Below are 15371 nucleotides of genomic sequence, written 5' to 3'. Positions count from 1 at the left end.
AGCATAATCAAGGAGTTTGTTTCACATCAAACAACTAATAAGAAATAGTTTCGTTTTTAAGATATTGAGATGTGTAAAAGTAAAAGTGCCCAAACTTTCAAATTCCTCTACGAAAGTTTCGTAATAACCTCCACGTCTTTTTTATCTTTCAGCTTCTCTATAAATTCCATCACCTTCTTGTGTAACATTTCTCTCTGAAGCAGTCTCAGCCTTTCCATTTCCTCTTGGGCTTTCTGCTGTTGCCTGGCCAGCTCTTTTTCTGATATTGAGTCAATCGTTGCAATCTGTTTCATCTGCATAAGTGACAAGTTGCTCTGGACTTTCCCTTTGTGTCTCACAGAGCTTGTAGATTTAGTTGATGGTGGTGGTGCTGATATGGATCGACCCTGTTCCACGAGTTTAGATCCTTCATAGCTGGATTTGCTAGGACGCAATCGTCCAGCAGATGTGTATATCGCCCTGGAGAAGTTTGCGTCTGCATTTCTTTCATACTCGGCGATTTCTTTCATAGCGATGCTGACTGTAGCTTTTGGTTCACAGACTTGTACCATCACCATCCGTCTTGCTTCATTTATCAGTTTGTCCCTTCGCTGTTGAAGCATTTTCTGGGTGTATCGGTGCTGTTTATCCAACATGATTAGCTTACGTTGCAGATCTCGGTCCTCCTTTTGGTTTAGCACTCTTAACACTCTTTGTAGTTCAGGTCTTCTGTAGATGTGATCCATTATGTCCAAGAACTAGGGGGAGGAAAGCATTTTCTGAGCTTTTTTGTTTTTTAGATTAAAACCAAAAATATCAGTTTTATTACCTGATTTTTGTGCACTACTCTGAGCGCAGTCGTACAGGTGTGTTTGGTCTCATGGCAGTCTCACCATCTGTAATATAATAGCCTATTGTAAAGCATGTCTAATGGAGGTTTTGTTAGTGATTTGCAAGTGTGCAGTAATTGTTCATCAGCGCATTCCTTAGAGATTCAGTTTCAGCACAGTAGCAGGGCTTCTTGCACGTTACACTGTGACTGTGAAAAATACTTCGATTTTGTGCAGTTTTCGCCCTCCTGCTTCATATAATTCACTATTTGGGGTTATGATAAAAAAATGAATTGTAAATGTACATTTTGGGAGAAAATTACATTATGAGTAACCATTTGTTTTACTGTAAATGCTGTGCAAATAAATACAATCAGAGACTGTTATTCGAATATCCTAAACTGTTGCTTTTATATAAATATTGGTAATTAAAGATGTGGTGGTTTTAGAAACACTGAGCTCATGAATCCTCGCTATTCTGACTGAGAAAGATTTGCTTTGACACAAGTCTTCAGTTGTTACTTTAGCCATTGGATCATCTGCAAACGTGTCATCCTTCTCCAACCTTCTTTCTCATCTCCTCTTTCACTATATCTGTGAATCTTACCTGGTCTTCCTCTGACCCTCCTGCCTGGCAGCTCAATGTTATCTTCGGCCGGATGTATCCACTAACCCTCCTGCCAGTTATTCATTTGGCAAAGATTTAATGCTGAATTCGCTTCCCGGTGAAACCCTCACTATTTAACTGGGCTTGGGACTGACACTAGGAGTACTCTGGGTTGAGCCATAAAATAAATATATATTGGTCATGATCTCCACTAGCTTTCTATATTTATTGATTGGGTTTTCCTAATATTTTGATCATCTATTAACTCCTTCAGCCATTTTAAGCAAAAACTTTTTTTTTTTATCATTACTTTAAGTTTTTTAGCATCTTATTTCACAGTAAACTCTGAGTCTTTAGAGGGGTTTTTTCCTTTGATTGATTGATTTGGGATTTGTCATCTTCTTGTGGGTGTTTTCAATCTACTTTTTAGTAGACTCATTTATATCATCAGATCCACATTAACATGAACATAAGGCAAACTATGCTTACGAGAAAATCGCTGTGCTACAGCAGGCAGAAAACGAAAAAGTTGAATAAATATTACAAAAACATGACTCTAGTTTGTTAGATTTCTCAGTTTACTTTTATTTGTCTCTGTTCCCCATAAAATATTAACTGCATATATTAAGTTATTATATAAATGAAAATAATACGAAGTGTCCTGATCATATTTACAAAAAATGGTGTAAAATTGCAGTATACCTTTAACAAGCAAAGCCAGCCCCTCTGGAGTTTGGCCCTCCTGCGCCAAAACTGAAAACCAGGCTTGAAGATGGCACAACAAAACTTCCCAAAATGTCACACAGTTACTCCAAAGTTGATCAGCTGTTGACATCGCTGCTTGGTAAGTTTATTCTCTGCAGTGATTTGGCTTCATTTACATTTGCAGGAGAGCTGTTCGCTCGTTTTCAGCTGCTTATCTTCACTGCTGCTTCGCTGGTTTTAGTCGCTCAGGTCAAACAGCGTAATCAATCAGGTTTGTCGATTTACATTATTTAATGAAACAGATAATGATTCGGACATAATGTAAAATACAGCCGTCTAAAGCGCGAGAGAATGTTGCGCATGCGCATTACGGAAAGGGGAGATTACAGTATAATGTAAAAGCAGAAAAACGCATACGTTTACAATAAGGGGTTTCTCTTTTCCGCTTTTTCACGGTCTCTTCTCCATGTTTTTTCCCTTTGTTCTGCTAAATAGTTCTGATATGTCTTCAACCCTTGAGTTCCTGGCTTGTATTCAGCATTTTCAAACTTTGCGGTTTAAACGGTTTTGGTCCCATGTAATTGTTTAGAGATGTAAAACTGTGTTAACCGGAGAGTCTAACTGTTTCTGCTACTTCAGGTGCTGACTTTGGCATAAATAACTGCAGATGAGTTGGCTGTTACCAAATACGAACAGTTAATTTTGATCTCACAGAGGTTTATGCTTGGATATTATTTAAAACAATTAACGGCAACAATCCATAGCCAGATAACCTAAACCACTAAACACTGAGGCATTTTTTAATACATTTGGGCACACTGGGTGGAGAAGATCACTGAGATAATCAATCCGCAAAAGATATTATATGCAAATAAACCAAGTTGGAGGCTTTATTTAGTATAAACCACAACATTAATTTACTCTTAAGGTTTTACACCAGACAGGAGCTGAAGCACATTGCTGTTTTAAATATGGAGCACCTAAACAAATCTATGGAAATGCAGATATCAACAAATAACACTCATTTTATAAAATTCTGCTTTGTTGTTATTATTAGAAATTATGACATACTTTATGTTCTGTAACTTGTAACTTGTGCTTTAACAGCTTAATTTCCTCTTTTGTTTTCCACTCAAATAGCAATTGCCCCTGCAGAGGTTATCTAATGCATCCAATCCTGCAACCTGGAAGATTTTTACTCAGAAATACGTGCCACACGGTAAGTGTTTAAGCACTAAATTAAAGCCTACATAAAGTTGCTTCAGTTTTACATGCTGCAGTTTTTCTTGTTGCACTACTTGCAGGTCAGAAAGAAAAATGTAGGCCTACTCTACTTTTGTTTTCAAGGTGTGGTCCAAGCATTACGTTAGTGTTGCCAAGATGATGCGGGCAGTGTGTGTTGATGTACCCGGAGGACCGGAGAATTTGCTGCTGCAGTCTGTTCCCAGACCTAATCCCAAAGCAGGAGAAGTCCTGATTAAAGTTCATGCAGCTGCCCTCAACAGAGCAGACCTGTTACAGGTAGATTATTATTGTAGCCAAAAGAGCATAACACAGTGCTATTATCTCCTGTAAATCTCATAACCTGCTTTCAGTCTTCTTTGACTCACTGTATTCTGAATTATATCTAAATTTGCATAAAACAGGCCTGAAAATAATTATCTTGTGTTTTCCACAGAGACGAGGCCTGTACCCTCCTCCTGCTGGTGAGAGTGACATCATAGGCCTGGAGGTAGCTGGTACTATCCACACCCTGGGTCCAGGGGTGAAAAAGCAATGGAAACCAGATGACCGGGTCATGGCTTTGCTCTGTGGAGGAGGATATGCAGAATATGTTTCCGTGCCCGAGGAGCTTCTCATGCCCGTTCCCTCTAATCTCACAATGTGTCAGGCTGCTGCAATCCCAGAGGCCTGGCTCACTGCTTTCCAACTGCTGGATTTTGTTGGTATAGCAAACATTTCTGTGTCTCTTTGTTTTTCTTCATATTCATATGTTTTTTGGATAAAGATTAGACAACTGAGTTATTAAATGAGTCACATTTATTTCTATTTGACTTTTTTTAATTAACAAGAGGCCAAAGTCAGATTTGGTTCAAATTCTATACTTGCCATCGGTCTTCTCTGCTCCAGCTCAGGTGAAAGAGGGTGAGGTGGTGCTGGTTCACGCTGGAGGCAGCGGAGTCGGAACAGCGGCCGTTCAGCTTGTTCGTCTGTTTCGGGGTGTGCCGGTTGTCACTGCCGGGAGCCCAGAAAAATTGAAGCTGGCTGAGAAACTGGGCGCTGTAGTTGGATTCAACTACAAAGAGGAGAGCTTTGCACAGGGAGTGCATGACTTCACTGGAGGTGAATTATGGAAATCAACGTGCATTTAATTTTGCTGCAGGCGACGGTGCAGTGTCTCTGCTGATAATTCCTAATGATAGCATTGTTTTTGCATACCCCAGATTGCTATCAAATGTTTTGTCTTTGTTTCACAGGCATTATATTAGAGTTAAATGTTTCCAACCACTGTAGCAATCAGAGCTTAATGCTACATAGCTCTTCTGTAGCTTTCTAATAAATGCACATCAAAGAGCTTTGGTAACCAACTCCAAAAAAATCCTCCGTCAATACTTAAGAACAAAGTCAAAACACATGATTTCATTTTCAAGGATAAAAGAAAAATTAGTTGTTTTGTCATTTTAGTTCAAAAAATTTTTTTATTCAATCTGTCACAGTGTATTTGTTTAGAAGAGGGGTCAAGCATAAGACCGGGGGGGGGGGGGAGAATTGGCCTGCCAAAGAGTCCAATCAGGCCCACTGGAAAATGTAAAGGAGGGCATAAAGATTGGAGTTCTCGGTGTATTTTGATTACATTTACAACTTTTCCTACTGATACAAACCTCCCACATGGTCATTCATACTGCACTAATGTAGTAAAGTAGCATTAAAAACAGCGGAAGGATAGAATAGTTCCTGTATTTTCACTCTCCACTGCAGAAATGTAGTCTTCATTGGTCTTGTTTAGCCTAGCTAACCTACACCACAAAACACTGAAATAATTTTGAATATATTTGAACACAATGGGTGGAAAAGGTCACCGAAATAATAAATCTGCATAAGAGGATATGATATGCAAATAAACTGAGTTAAAGGCTTTATTCAGTATAGACCACAGCATTAGTTTACTCCTAAACTTTCACACTAAACATGGAGTCAAAGTGGGCTGTGGTGGGCCATGATGTAAAATAAGATTAGCATCTCTGGTTTGGAGCTATTTTGAATCAAGAACGTGATTGTATTGGAGAAGGGCAGTTACCTGTAATTGTAAAATCTCTAATTTCACAGGCAAGGGAGCAAATGTGATCCTTGATTGCATTGGTGGGCGCAACTGGGAGTCAAATGTGAGCTCTTTGGCCATCGATGGCAGGTGGGTGCTGTACGGCACCATGGGAGGGAGGGCGGTAGAGGGAGATCTGCTGGGCAAACTGCTGTCCAAGCGAGGCCACTTGCTCACTAGTCTCCTCCGCTCTCGCAGCCTGCAGGTAAGAATTGAAAACAGAAGTGACACAACAGCTGTGTTTCGTCATCTCTGCGCTGACTCATGTCAGTGTCGCTTTCCTCTCCTGGGTCTGGTTTGCCAAAATGAGGCAACTTGCTTGGGTTACTTTTCAGACATCTCTTGTAATATATATGTTTGCAACTGGACCTGATATGTACTTTGCATTTTCCTTTCACAGTACAAAGCTGACCTGGTGAAAGCTTTTACAGGCAGGGTGTTGCCATATTTCTCAGACCAGCCTGCCACCCTGAGGCCAGTGATTGACCGCACATTTAGCCTGGATGACATTGCAGAGGCTCATAAGCACATGGAAGCTAACAGAAACATGGGGAAGATTGTCATCAATGTGATTCCACAGATTGAGCAAACACAGTGATGAATTCATACTGTAATAGAAACGCACTGGCTTTGAAATTTCCCAAAATACTGAAACCCACTGTCATTGTAAAACTTTTCTTTTGTTAGGAATATTCATAATTTACTAATAAAATAGACCAAATCACTGTTTTTCATTTTCTGTTCTAGTATTGTTACGATTACGTCCCGTGTTACTGTTCTTTTTCTATCCCCTATTCATTGAGGTGAGTTTTCTCCTGTGGTGGTATTACTCACAATTTTCTACTAGCAGCATAGAAATGACAGAAATGTGCATTTCAATGCATGATCAATGTTTACAATAGTTAACTAAAAAGCTAATTTGGGAAAAAAGGAAAACTAACTCACAAAACTAGAAATACATAGATAGTAAATGTTATAAGTTTTAATCTTTGGCAGTTTAGATACTTTTTTTTTTATCACAGCCTGCCTGATTAAATTTTGTTGCATTTGCTTATTGAGACTTGGGATGTCTGTCTACATGATTGTGAGTCAGCTGACATTTGTACTGTAACAATACCTGTTTTGATTTTCCTAAATTTCGCCCCTGATAATAATCCTCAGAGGTCACCACAGCAGATCATCTCCCTTCATCTCACCCTATCTATTCTCATCTGCCACACCAACCCTCTGCATATCCTCCCACAGTACATCCACGTACCTCCTCTGTGGTCTTCCACTTTTTCTCCTTTTTAATCCTCGTCTCTCCAGGGCATATCGCCACCTTTCTTAACTCTTCTTCATCTGCTCCCTACTTTCACTAAAGATCACAATGTTGTTTGCAAACATTATATACTCCATGAAGATTCCTGGCTGACCTCATCAGATCACAGATCCAAACTAGAAGGGGTGAGATGTTTCTTGATGCAATCCCACGCCCACTTTCAACACATCTATCACTACTACCTCAGTGTTATCATACATTCCGTGCACCACCCTCACACACTTCTCTACCTCGCTATAATTATAAGAATAAAACGTCATTTGAAACTGTATTGGAAAGAAAAAAATCGAATAAATAATAAATAAATAAATAAAAATAAATAGAAAATAGCAAACTATAATAACTGTCAAGGTCTTCAAATTTTATGTGAGCTGAATCTTATATTAATAAATTTAAAAAAAAAAATCGGAAAGGATTTAGAGACGACTCTCTAGACGATGCTGATTGGTTGTGTACTTGTTTAAATAAAGTTCTTTAAATTGAAAAAAAAATGTTCTCAAACTTCCGGCTTCTGTGTTGCGGCTCCTTTCACAACTTCCCTCCAGGTCCCGAGGAGGCAAAGTTAACATAAAAAGGTCGTGTAACTGAGTTATTTTAATGAATAAATATTAAATTAGTCAACGGACAACATTCGGACTCTATGATTCGACGGAAAACAGAGAATATCTTTATTTATCTGGTAAGTAAGAGTGAGCATGTTCCTCAAGCCGCCCTGCTAAACGTATCTGCGTCAGCTAGCAGTCTGAACCCGCAGGTGTTCACGTGAAATAAAGCAAAACAAGTTGAATGTAAGAGCTAAACTAATGTTTTTATGAGTGAGCTGTAGTTATGCAGCCAGTCGTGTTAAAAGCTGATTCATGTGAATGAATTGTTGACTTATAATCGGTCAAACATCTCTCATGAATATCAAGCCATTTTGAACCAGAAGTAACATTTCTGTCACAAGTTAGAAGCTGCAGTCAGTGTTTGGGTAAAGTGCCGCCTATGTCCTTTATTTATCAAGGTAACAAGTTTTGTTGACGTTACAAATGTCAAATTCAAGACAAATTTAGCCAGTAGGGTAGCAGAATTTGCCACAACTATAACATAACAGCTCTACAACATGTAAGTTAAGGAGTGCTGAAATGCATTTGTTGTTCTTGAAAGAGACTGGCTGACCTTTTTAAGTGAAAAGGTAAATGTGAAGGAGTATGATGTCCTTTTAAGGAAAACAAACATCCCCAGCAAATAGGCCTATTTAGGTTTATTAGCAATAAACAAGAGTTGTAAACCAGTGTAATTACACGTGTTAAAGCACTTTACCTAACTGCTGGTATGAGGAACTTTTGTATTTAAACTTGATCCTACTTTCTGTTTTGAGCTTTATTTGGATATATGACTGTATGTGGGATTTGCATGTAGGATTATCCCAGAGAACCCCAGCTTTCACCCACAGTCCAAAGACGTGCAGGTTAGGCTAAATTAGGTTAATTGTACAAATGTGTGCAAGTAATGCGCCTACTTCAATGCAGATTAATGATATACTGAATGATGTCCTTGGTGAGCGTGCTGTCCATCAGAACTTCCAGATATGTTCTTTTTTCCCCTCAAACTTCTTTATTTCAACTAAACTTTTGAGCCCTTGAAGTTACTTTCCTGATCTGTCTGCATTGTGCCTGTCAGAAAAGGGTGGAATTGTTTACATTTTTTATGTCACAGAAAACACATCCTGAAACATGGAGGATCCAAACAGACCACAGAGGAAAATGTCAACAGCAGGAGAGAGTTTGTACAAGTTGCTGGGAGTGGAGAAGGGAGCGTCTCCTGACGAATTGAAAAGAGCCTACAGGTGTGACTATCTCTTTCAGTTCTGAGCTACAAGAACTAATAAATAAAATGTTACTCTCGCTTGCTAATTGTGCTGTTCTTACAATAGCACAATTAACTAGTGAGAGTAACATCATTGTTTCAGAGATTTATGGCGACATTAGTGAAATCTTAGGCTACATCCACACTAGACCGGATAGATTTGAAAACTGCATTTTCGTTTGAAAACGCTCCGTGTCTCTTCTAGCATATTTAGTAATTTTCACAGAGTTGTGCATCCACATTGAAACGGCCGAAAACGCTTACGTTCCAGTACTGTGCATGCGTGAAACGCAAGAAGATTTGACCTGCCTCATTTCTTTCTGCCGCTTTGAAACGTCGCAGCAAAATTTCAAAGAAAAGCACCGACTTTTTTAAACCCTCACTTGTTTGTATATGTTTTAATTTCTCTTTTGACCAGGAAAATGGCATTAAGGTATCACCCTGATAAGAACCCAGACAACCCCGAAGCAGCTGAGAAGTTCAAGGAGATCAATAATGCCCACTCCATCCTCACTGATCTGGACAAGCGTGGTATCTACGACCAATATGGATCCATGGGCCTCTCGTTGGCCGAGCAGTTTGGGGAGGAGGGAGTCAAATATTACTTTCTCATGTCCAAGTGCTGGTTCAAGGTGAGAGGCAAGGGGATGTAGTTTTAAAGGTGAAAACAGAACATGAAGTTGTTTGTTCTGGTAGTAGGTGAATTATGCAGAAATTTAAATGCCAAAATGTGACCAGAGCATGCTGCAAAGTGTCCAAAAACTCTCCTAATACTCACATTGGTTTTCTTTTAGACCCTGTTTGTGTGCTGCACTATTTTCACCTGCTGCTGCTGTTGCCTCTGCTGCTGTTGCTGCTGCGGAAAGTGCAAACCACAAGATGAAGAGGACAATTTCGTCTACATGGACCCTGAGGACCTGGAGGCTCAGATTAGAGAACAAGATGCAGGTGAGGAACTGTTTTATATTCACTTAAGAATGTATACAGTTGAGCAAGGCAGCAGCTTGCATAGAAACAAAGAGCTGGAGTTGGAAACCCAAATGGTGTAGTGTCCAGTTTCTGATTGTCAGCATTTTTAAGATGAAAATGTTTCCTCTAGAAATCTAGGATTAATGATATGGAAATATTATTTTTCACAGCTTAATCTGCCTTTTTTTCACAGATATAGTTAATTATGTGTTTTCCTGTGGAAAGCCTGCACAGGAAGGCGTTAACTGGGTTCTCTTAGATACAGTCGACAGCCTCTTGAAGTGTTTACTGCCCAGTTTTGCTGTACTGATAACACGGGTGTTACTTTATGCTGAGCAGTTGTAACCCTGCCGGTAATCTTGATCTTAACTGTGCATGTGCAGTAAATCCAGCAGGAAGTTAACTTTGCCAAGAAGGGGGGTACATCTTCATTCAGTATAGGGCATGTTTAGAAAATGATAGTCTATAAAAATGAAGTAATCATCTCAGATGAACAACAGCTGATGACATATTACACTGCCATTGTTTCTTTAATATACACTAAGCTAAAATGCAGAAGCAGTGTGTGGGTAAACGAAGTACACCCCATGACTCAGTAGCTTGAAGAACCACAGATGGATGGATGACTTCATCAGTGTTTCACAGGGATGCAGGGACTTTGGCCCACTCTTCTTTATAACGTTGCTTTGGTTCATTGAAGTGGAGGCATTTGTTTATGCACAGCTCTCTTAAGGTCCCACCGCAGCATTTTAATCGTGACTTTGGGTGTCCCATTGCAACTCGTTGATTTGTTTCTTTTCAGTGGGGTGTGTGGGGGTATTTACCAAAGCACAGCTCTGAGCATGTTAACTGGGTTGTGGTCTGAACTTTTACTGGGCCTCTGCAGCACTTTTTCTCTCTTTTTTTTTTTTTTTTTTTTTTTTTTTTTTTTTTTTTTTTTTTTTTTTTTTTTTAGCTGGTGTGTATTTGCTGCTGTGCTTGCGATCATTGTCCAATTTCATTACCTAATTTGGGCCAAACTCTTAGCTGTCAGACACATGGCCTAACAGTTGACTCTAGAATAATTTGCTATACAAAGGAGTTCATGTTTGACTCAGTGGCTGCAAAACGAGCCTAGATCATCACCCCTTCAAGGTTTTGTTCAGATGCAACTTTCCAAACCTAAACCATACTGTCACTTTTAATTTTTTTTCTTTATTAAACAAGCCATACTTGTTTGGTCTGTTTTTAATTGTTTTCTCTCGAACTTTAACATATAACATGATAACTGTAGCCTAAAGAATCTCAGATACAGACCTCTTGGAGTTTTTTTTCGTTTTTCTGATCTCTGGGTAAATTTGCTAGGAAGATTGGCAGCTGTCTTGAATGCTTTCGACTTGTGAATAATCTTTCTCATTGCAGAATGATGGACTTTACATTTTTATCGAAATAGCCTTAATATCCCCCCCACCTCCATCTAATTTTAAGACGTGCTAAATGGCAAAATATTTTTTACTTTTATCCTCATGAAACCTGCGCGTCGAGTGGAAATTAATGAAATGTCACTCTAATCCATTACATCTTGCCCTGATCTTGATCCGTGTAACTGGTGATACTTCACCTCTAAACTCTGTCGTCTTTGTACATTTCAAGCCGAGACCAAAGCAGGTGAAGAGATGTCGTTAAGAAGCTGTGTGTTGAATTTTGTTTTACAGCAGACCATCCCGTAATAGTTATTCAGCCGAACTCTAGCGATGCTGCTAGCCATTCAGGTAAGGTGTTATTCCGTCTTCAGGTAACGTTCACCTGTTGTCAGCTTCCTGCTGCTCTGCGCTGCTTGACTCGCCTGCTAGATTTTACAGCAGTGATTCACTGTGGAAGATTTTTTTTTGTCCATGTATTAAATCCTTAATGTGAAGGACGCATGGGAAATCCAAAGCTTTGTTGTTGTTTTTTTGTTGTTGTTTTTTTGTTGTTGTTTTTTTTTTTTTTTTAAAGTGATTTATGTCCCTTATCACATACCGAGGACTTTTTGATGATGTGCTGTGTTTGGTTTTTCTCCAAACGTGGTCCTGCGGATTGTGGACAGATGTCTCCACTTTGGTCTCATCTGTCTAGTGGACATTGTTCCAGATGTTTTGTGGTTTGTTCAGATGCGATTTTGCAAACCCAATAGCCCCCCCCCAGTCTAATTTTCAGACGTGCTAAAGGGGAGATCGTTTTTGTTTTACTCTGACAAAACCTGCATGTAGAGTCGTATTAATGAAAATCACTAATGCTGATTCTGTTGCCTAACAAAATGTCACTCTAATCCTTTAAATTCTGCCCTGATCTTGATCTCTGTAATTGATGATCCTTTGACACCCCCCCCCCCCCCAAACCCCTGAATGCTTGTTACGCTGTTAATTGCAATCGAAGCTGTAAGTTTGTTCGTATACTTTAAACACTGCTTCTGCATTCTGGCTTATTTCTGCTAAATAAATAATGACACATGTCATAGGTCAAGTGAGGTTATATTTCTGTCATTTTAAGACGTGCTGAAGGTCAGATTACTGTTATTCTAATACATGAGACTTGCATGTAGAGTGGCAGTTATTAAATTCGCTGGTGCTGTTGCCTAATAAAATGTCATGCTAATCCTTTAAATTCTGCGCTGATCTTGATCTCTGTATTCTCTCGTCTTTGTACATTTCAAGCCGAGACAAAAGCAAGCGAGGAGATGTTGTTAAGAAGCCGTGTTGATTTACCCAGTGTTGAATTTTGTTTTACAGCAGACCATCCCGTAATAGTTATTCAGCCGAACTCTAGCAATGCCGCTATGCATTCAGGTAAGGTGTTATTCCTCCTCCAAATACATTCACCTGTTGCCGGCTTCCTGCTGCTCTGTGCTGCTTAACTTGCTGCTAGATCTTGCAGCAAAGAATTGATTTAAAGGTTTTTGTGCTGCTTATGTTTTCTGTTGTTGTTGTTAATGAGAAAAGCTTCATTAAGTGTTTTTCAGTGTTTCTATCTTAAAGGATTTTGGAAGGATGTTTGTTTTGTTTTTATGGCGTTATACTATTTATATGGTTTATTCCCTGCTATAAAAGATCATGGCTCAAACTGTAATAGTAGCGGTTTTCTTTTTAAGCTCTTTGGGTTTTATTTAATAATGGTTATAGAAATTTAGACTGTAAGTGTTGTCCATTTCCCACATTATATAAAAAAAAAAAAAAAAAAAGGACACAGAACAGAGTCATCAAAGTCTCCTTTTGCATGTATGAGCAGATTGCACAGATTGATCTTGACACATAATAATTCGTACAGATTTATAGTTCTGGAGTTTTGGCTGAAAGATTTGTACAAATATGGAGTGACATGAAATTTGGTACCGATAGTGTTCACTTAACTTGTTTTCTGGGGCCATCATCTGGTCAAATACCTTGCTTTTGTGCGCTAACATGCTAAACTAAGGCAGTGAACCCAGGCAGTAATATTATTTATGTATTTATTTTTAAATGACGAGACGTACTTTCCTTCATGTTTCATTTTCTGTGAGACGTAAGTGGTTTTGATAGCTTGTCTGATTTAAGAACACTCCCACACCACACACCTGTTCATCACCTGTTCTCGTTACCTTCTGCAGGGGAGAACACACCGATTGTGATTCAGACTCACGCAGCCAAGGGGGGCTCAGGACCTGGAGAATGAACGACTGTATCAAACACTGAAGTGCAGAAAATGTTTTCATCTCAGAGATTTGTTTGTTTACATGAGTCAAACTGCAATTTATTTGATTGTGCCATAGTTATTTTTTTTAAAATGTGCTTTTTCTTTGATCCAGTCTTGTATTTATTCTTTTAAAATGTTAAATTTCTGAATTTGGGGCGGAGACTAATAACAAAGCCATGCAGATCAAAGCCTCTGAGCTCGGGGATAATTATTTTTTTCCTGCGCACTTTAAACTCACACATTCATATTGAATGTTTGGAATATTCTGAAGCTGCCATGATCAGAGCACGTTTTGGCCCAAGATTCAGAAATTTTCAGATTTTTATTTTTAATATGCCGATTCAGGGGTTTCTGTGGAAGCTTGCTTCCAGCACTGGAAAGGGGAAAAAAAAAAGCCAAGCGTAAATCAGAATTTTGGTGTCAGATCTCAAAATTTCGACTCAATGACTCAGGATCTCAAGTCGAGTCTCACTTAAAGTTTCACCTAATCAGACGTGTGAGCCGGCAAGTGGAAATTTTGAGATGGTGACTTGAAATTTTGACTTAACTTTGCCTCGCAGTTTAAAAAAACAAAACAAAACAAAAAACGCTTGTTCGGTCGCACTGCACATAGAAACAGACTCTATGTTAAACGGTTTACTGATGTGGCCACAGATCACACACAGATTTATCAAACAAAGGTTTAGTTTTAAAATTCTAGCGCTGCCTTATGTGACACATTCAGTTGCCAGCTTGTAAATGACTCTTTGAAGTTTAGTCTTGTGATGCTTGCAGAGATTTTAAGGAATTACTAAATCGCCTAATTCTGAGAGTTGGATGAAGACTGTTGATCACATTTGTGTTTGTCCACTTGAAATCTGTAAATGGATCAAATACCCCCCAAAATGATTTGAGTCTTCCTATAAATGCCATAATTGTAAAACCAGATTTATATACCTGCTTTTAATTAACACAAAAAGATTGGATTTACTTCAATGGTACGTTTAGAAATTAGTCTAAACGCACCATTGAGTTACATTTGGCACACCCCTTTAGGGCGAGTGCAGCAATGTGTAGAAACCAAAGAAATCACACGGAGGCTTCTGCTGTAGCGCCCTCTTTGTGTGTGATTTCACCTAACAACAACCAGCAAGCCCCAGGAACCACTCGCCGACCAGCTGGGGGAGCACACCTTTTTCCAAGCCGCCTCCTCCCTCACTACCTGAAGCAAAGAACCGGCTGGACCAGTGGACCACTGTTTATTCTGTTTGTGCAAAGATTAAACAAAAGACATGTTTTGGACATGTTGATTGATGTTTCCACTTGTGATGTTTTCAACCTTTATGCTTAAGTCCCTTTGGCTCCTGCTCAAGCTTGCTTAATTATACACACAGGCACAGTGACAATAATCTGTTTTAACTCCTGGAAAGTGAGCCAGTGTTTCAGAAGAGGTACAGTTGGTCATTTTTGTCATTGCACATAAGTAAAAAAATATGCAGGGAGGTGAATAGAGTTGTGTGAATTTTTCTACACTTGACACTAAAACCATCGTTTGTTTCTTTAGAAAATAAGATCGCAGCTTTCTGATTTATTGCCATTTTGACTTTTTTGTGTATGTCGTGATTGTCTTGTAAAGTCAGAGATGTATATTTATGATTAGAGGATTTATTACAAATTGAGTATTAAGGTAAAGATTCTTTTGTTTAAATGATATTTTTCTATTTTCTCTCGGGGTAAAAATGTTGAGGTTGTGCTTCATTTTGATTTCATTTTATACAAATCTGGCTATAATAATAATAATAATAATAATTTGGATGCTGATTTTCTGACGATCCTTGACTGCGGTGTATTTAAAAGCCTGCTTGTATACTTTTGTATGCCAATGATTATACTTGACGCAAAAGTGCCTGAATGCAGTTTTTGAATAATTTTACAGAAGTGTATTTTATGTCATTATCTAAACATTTCCATGCTGAGTTTGTTCTGTCCACTTTGACAGATTTCCAACTGTTGGTGTAAATTTGAGTTTCTTCTAAAGCATTTCATGAAATAAAGTTGAATAATTCAGAAAATGTCATGCGGTTGTCTTATAATTTCACTGGAGTTGGCGCAGTAACCTGCCAT

General features: G+C 38.8%; 3 protein-coding genes across 7 annotated transcripts; 2 read left to right on the top strand and 1 right to left on the bottom strand.

The window, feature by feature from the left end:
• Window positions 1–107: 107 nt before the first annotated feature.
• On the bottom strand, window positions 108–733 carry LOC147306907 (uncharacterized). Its single transcript, XM_086274427.1, has one exon. The coding sequence runs from the start codon at window positions 723–725 to the stop codon at window positions 108–110; it is 618 nt and encodes a 205-aa protein (XP_086130553.1). The 5' UTR covers window positions 726–733.
• Window positions 734–2118: 1385 nt separating this feature from the next.
• On the top strand, window positions 2119–6165 carry tp53i3 (tumor protein p53 inducible protein 3). The gene is made up of 7 exons (XM_086274420.1): window positions 2119–2260; window positions 3262–3340; window positions 3469–3642; window positions 3800–4067; window positions 4252–4464; window positions 5449–5645; window positions 5841–6165. Exons 2-7 carry the CDS (start codon window positions 3287–3289, stop codon window positions 6036–6038), a joined length of 1104 nt encoding a protein of 367 aa, XP_086130546.1. The 5' UTR covers window positions 2119–2260; window positions 3262–3286; the 3' UTR covers window positions 6039–6165.
• Window positions 6166–7278: 1113 nt separating this feature from the next.
• Window positions 7279–15319, top strand: dnajc5gb (DnaJ (Hsp40) homolog, subfamily C, member 5 gamma b). 5 transcript variants are annotated; one of them, XM_086274422.1, is made up of 7 exons: window positions 7279–7440; window positions 8460–8589; window positions 9028–9241; window positions 9404–9557; window positions 11276–11329; window positions 12329–12385; window positions 13183–15319. In XM_086274422.1, exons 2-7 carry the CDS (start codon window positions 8477–8479, stop codon window positions 13245–13247), a joined length of 657 nt encoding a protein of 218 aa, XP_086130548.1. In that variant the 5' UTR covers window positions 7279–7440; window positions 8460–8476; the 3' UTR covers window positions 13248–15319. The 5 variants fall into 5 exon arrangements, with proteins under 5 accessions (XP_086130548.1, XP_086130549.1, XP_086130547.1 ...); XM_086274423.1 differs by having other exon boundaries at window positions 11273–11329; window positions 12332–12385; XM_086274421.1 differs by having other exon boundaries at window positions 7280–7440; window positions 11273–11329.
• Window positions 15320–15371: the final 52 nt, after the last annotated feature.

The sequence above is a fragment of the Aulonocara sp. 'chitande type north' Nkhata Bay genome, linkage group LG19 (assembly GCF_057382095.1).
Source record: "Aulonocara sp. 'chitande type north' Nkhata Bay isolate Kocher_YH1m ecotype deep benthic linkage group LG19, A_spYH_male_GT1.1, whole genome shotgun sequence".
In the NCBI taxonomy this organism is placed as follows: Eukaryota; Metazoa; Chordata; class Actinopteri; order Cichliformes; family Cichlidae; genus Aulonocara; species Aulonocara sp. 'chitande type north' Nkhata Bay.
This window is presented reverse-complemented; position numbering and strand designations above follow the sequence as displayed.

What these genes read in the sequence shown, in the direction of transcription:
- LOC147306907 (XM_086274427.1), bottom strand. Translation starts at nt 725, where the DNA reads ATGGATCACATCTACAGAAGACCTGAACTACAAAGAGTGTTAAGAGTG.
- tp53i3 (XM_086274420.1), top strand. Translation starts at nt 3,287, where the DNA reads ATGCATCCAATCCTGCAACCTGGAAGATTTTTACTCAGAAATACGTGC. An exon ending in ACAGAGCAGACCTGTTACAG is followed by an intron (nt 3,643 to 3,799) that starts GTAGATTATTAT and finishes TGTTTTCCACAG; the next exon opens with AGACGAGGCCTGTACCCTCC. An exon ending in TCCGCTCTCGCAGCCTGCAG is followed by an intron (nt 5,646 to 5,840) that starts GTAAGAATTGAA and finishes TTCCTTTCACAG; the next exon opens with TACAAAGCTGACCTGGTGAA.
- dnajc5gb (XM_086274421.1), top strand. Translation starts at nt 8,477, where the DNA reads ATGGAGGATCCAAACAGACCACAGAGGAAAATGTCAACAGCAGGAGAG. An exon ending in CGATGCTGCTAGCCATTCAG is followed by an intron (nt 11,330 to 12,328) that starts GTAAGGTGTTAT and finishes TTTGTTTTACAG; the next exon opens with CAGACCATCCCGTAATAGTT. An exon ending in CAATGCCGCTATGCATTCAG is followed by an intron (nt 12,386 to 13,182) that starts GTAAGGTGTTAT and finishes TACCTTCTGCAG; the next exon opens with GGGAGAACACACCGATTGTG.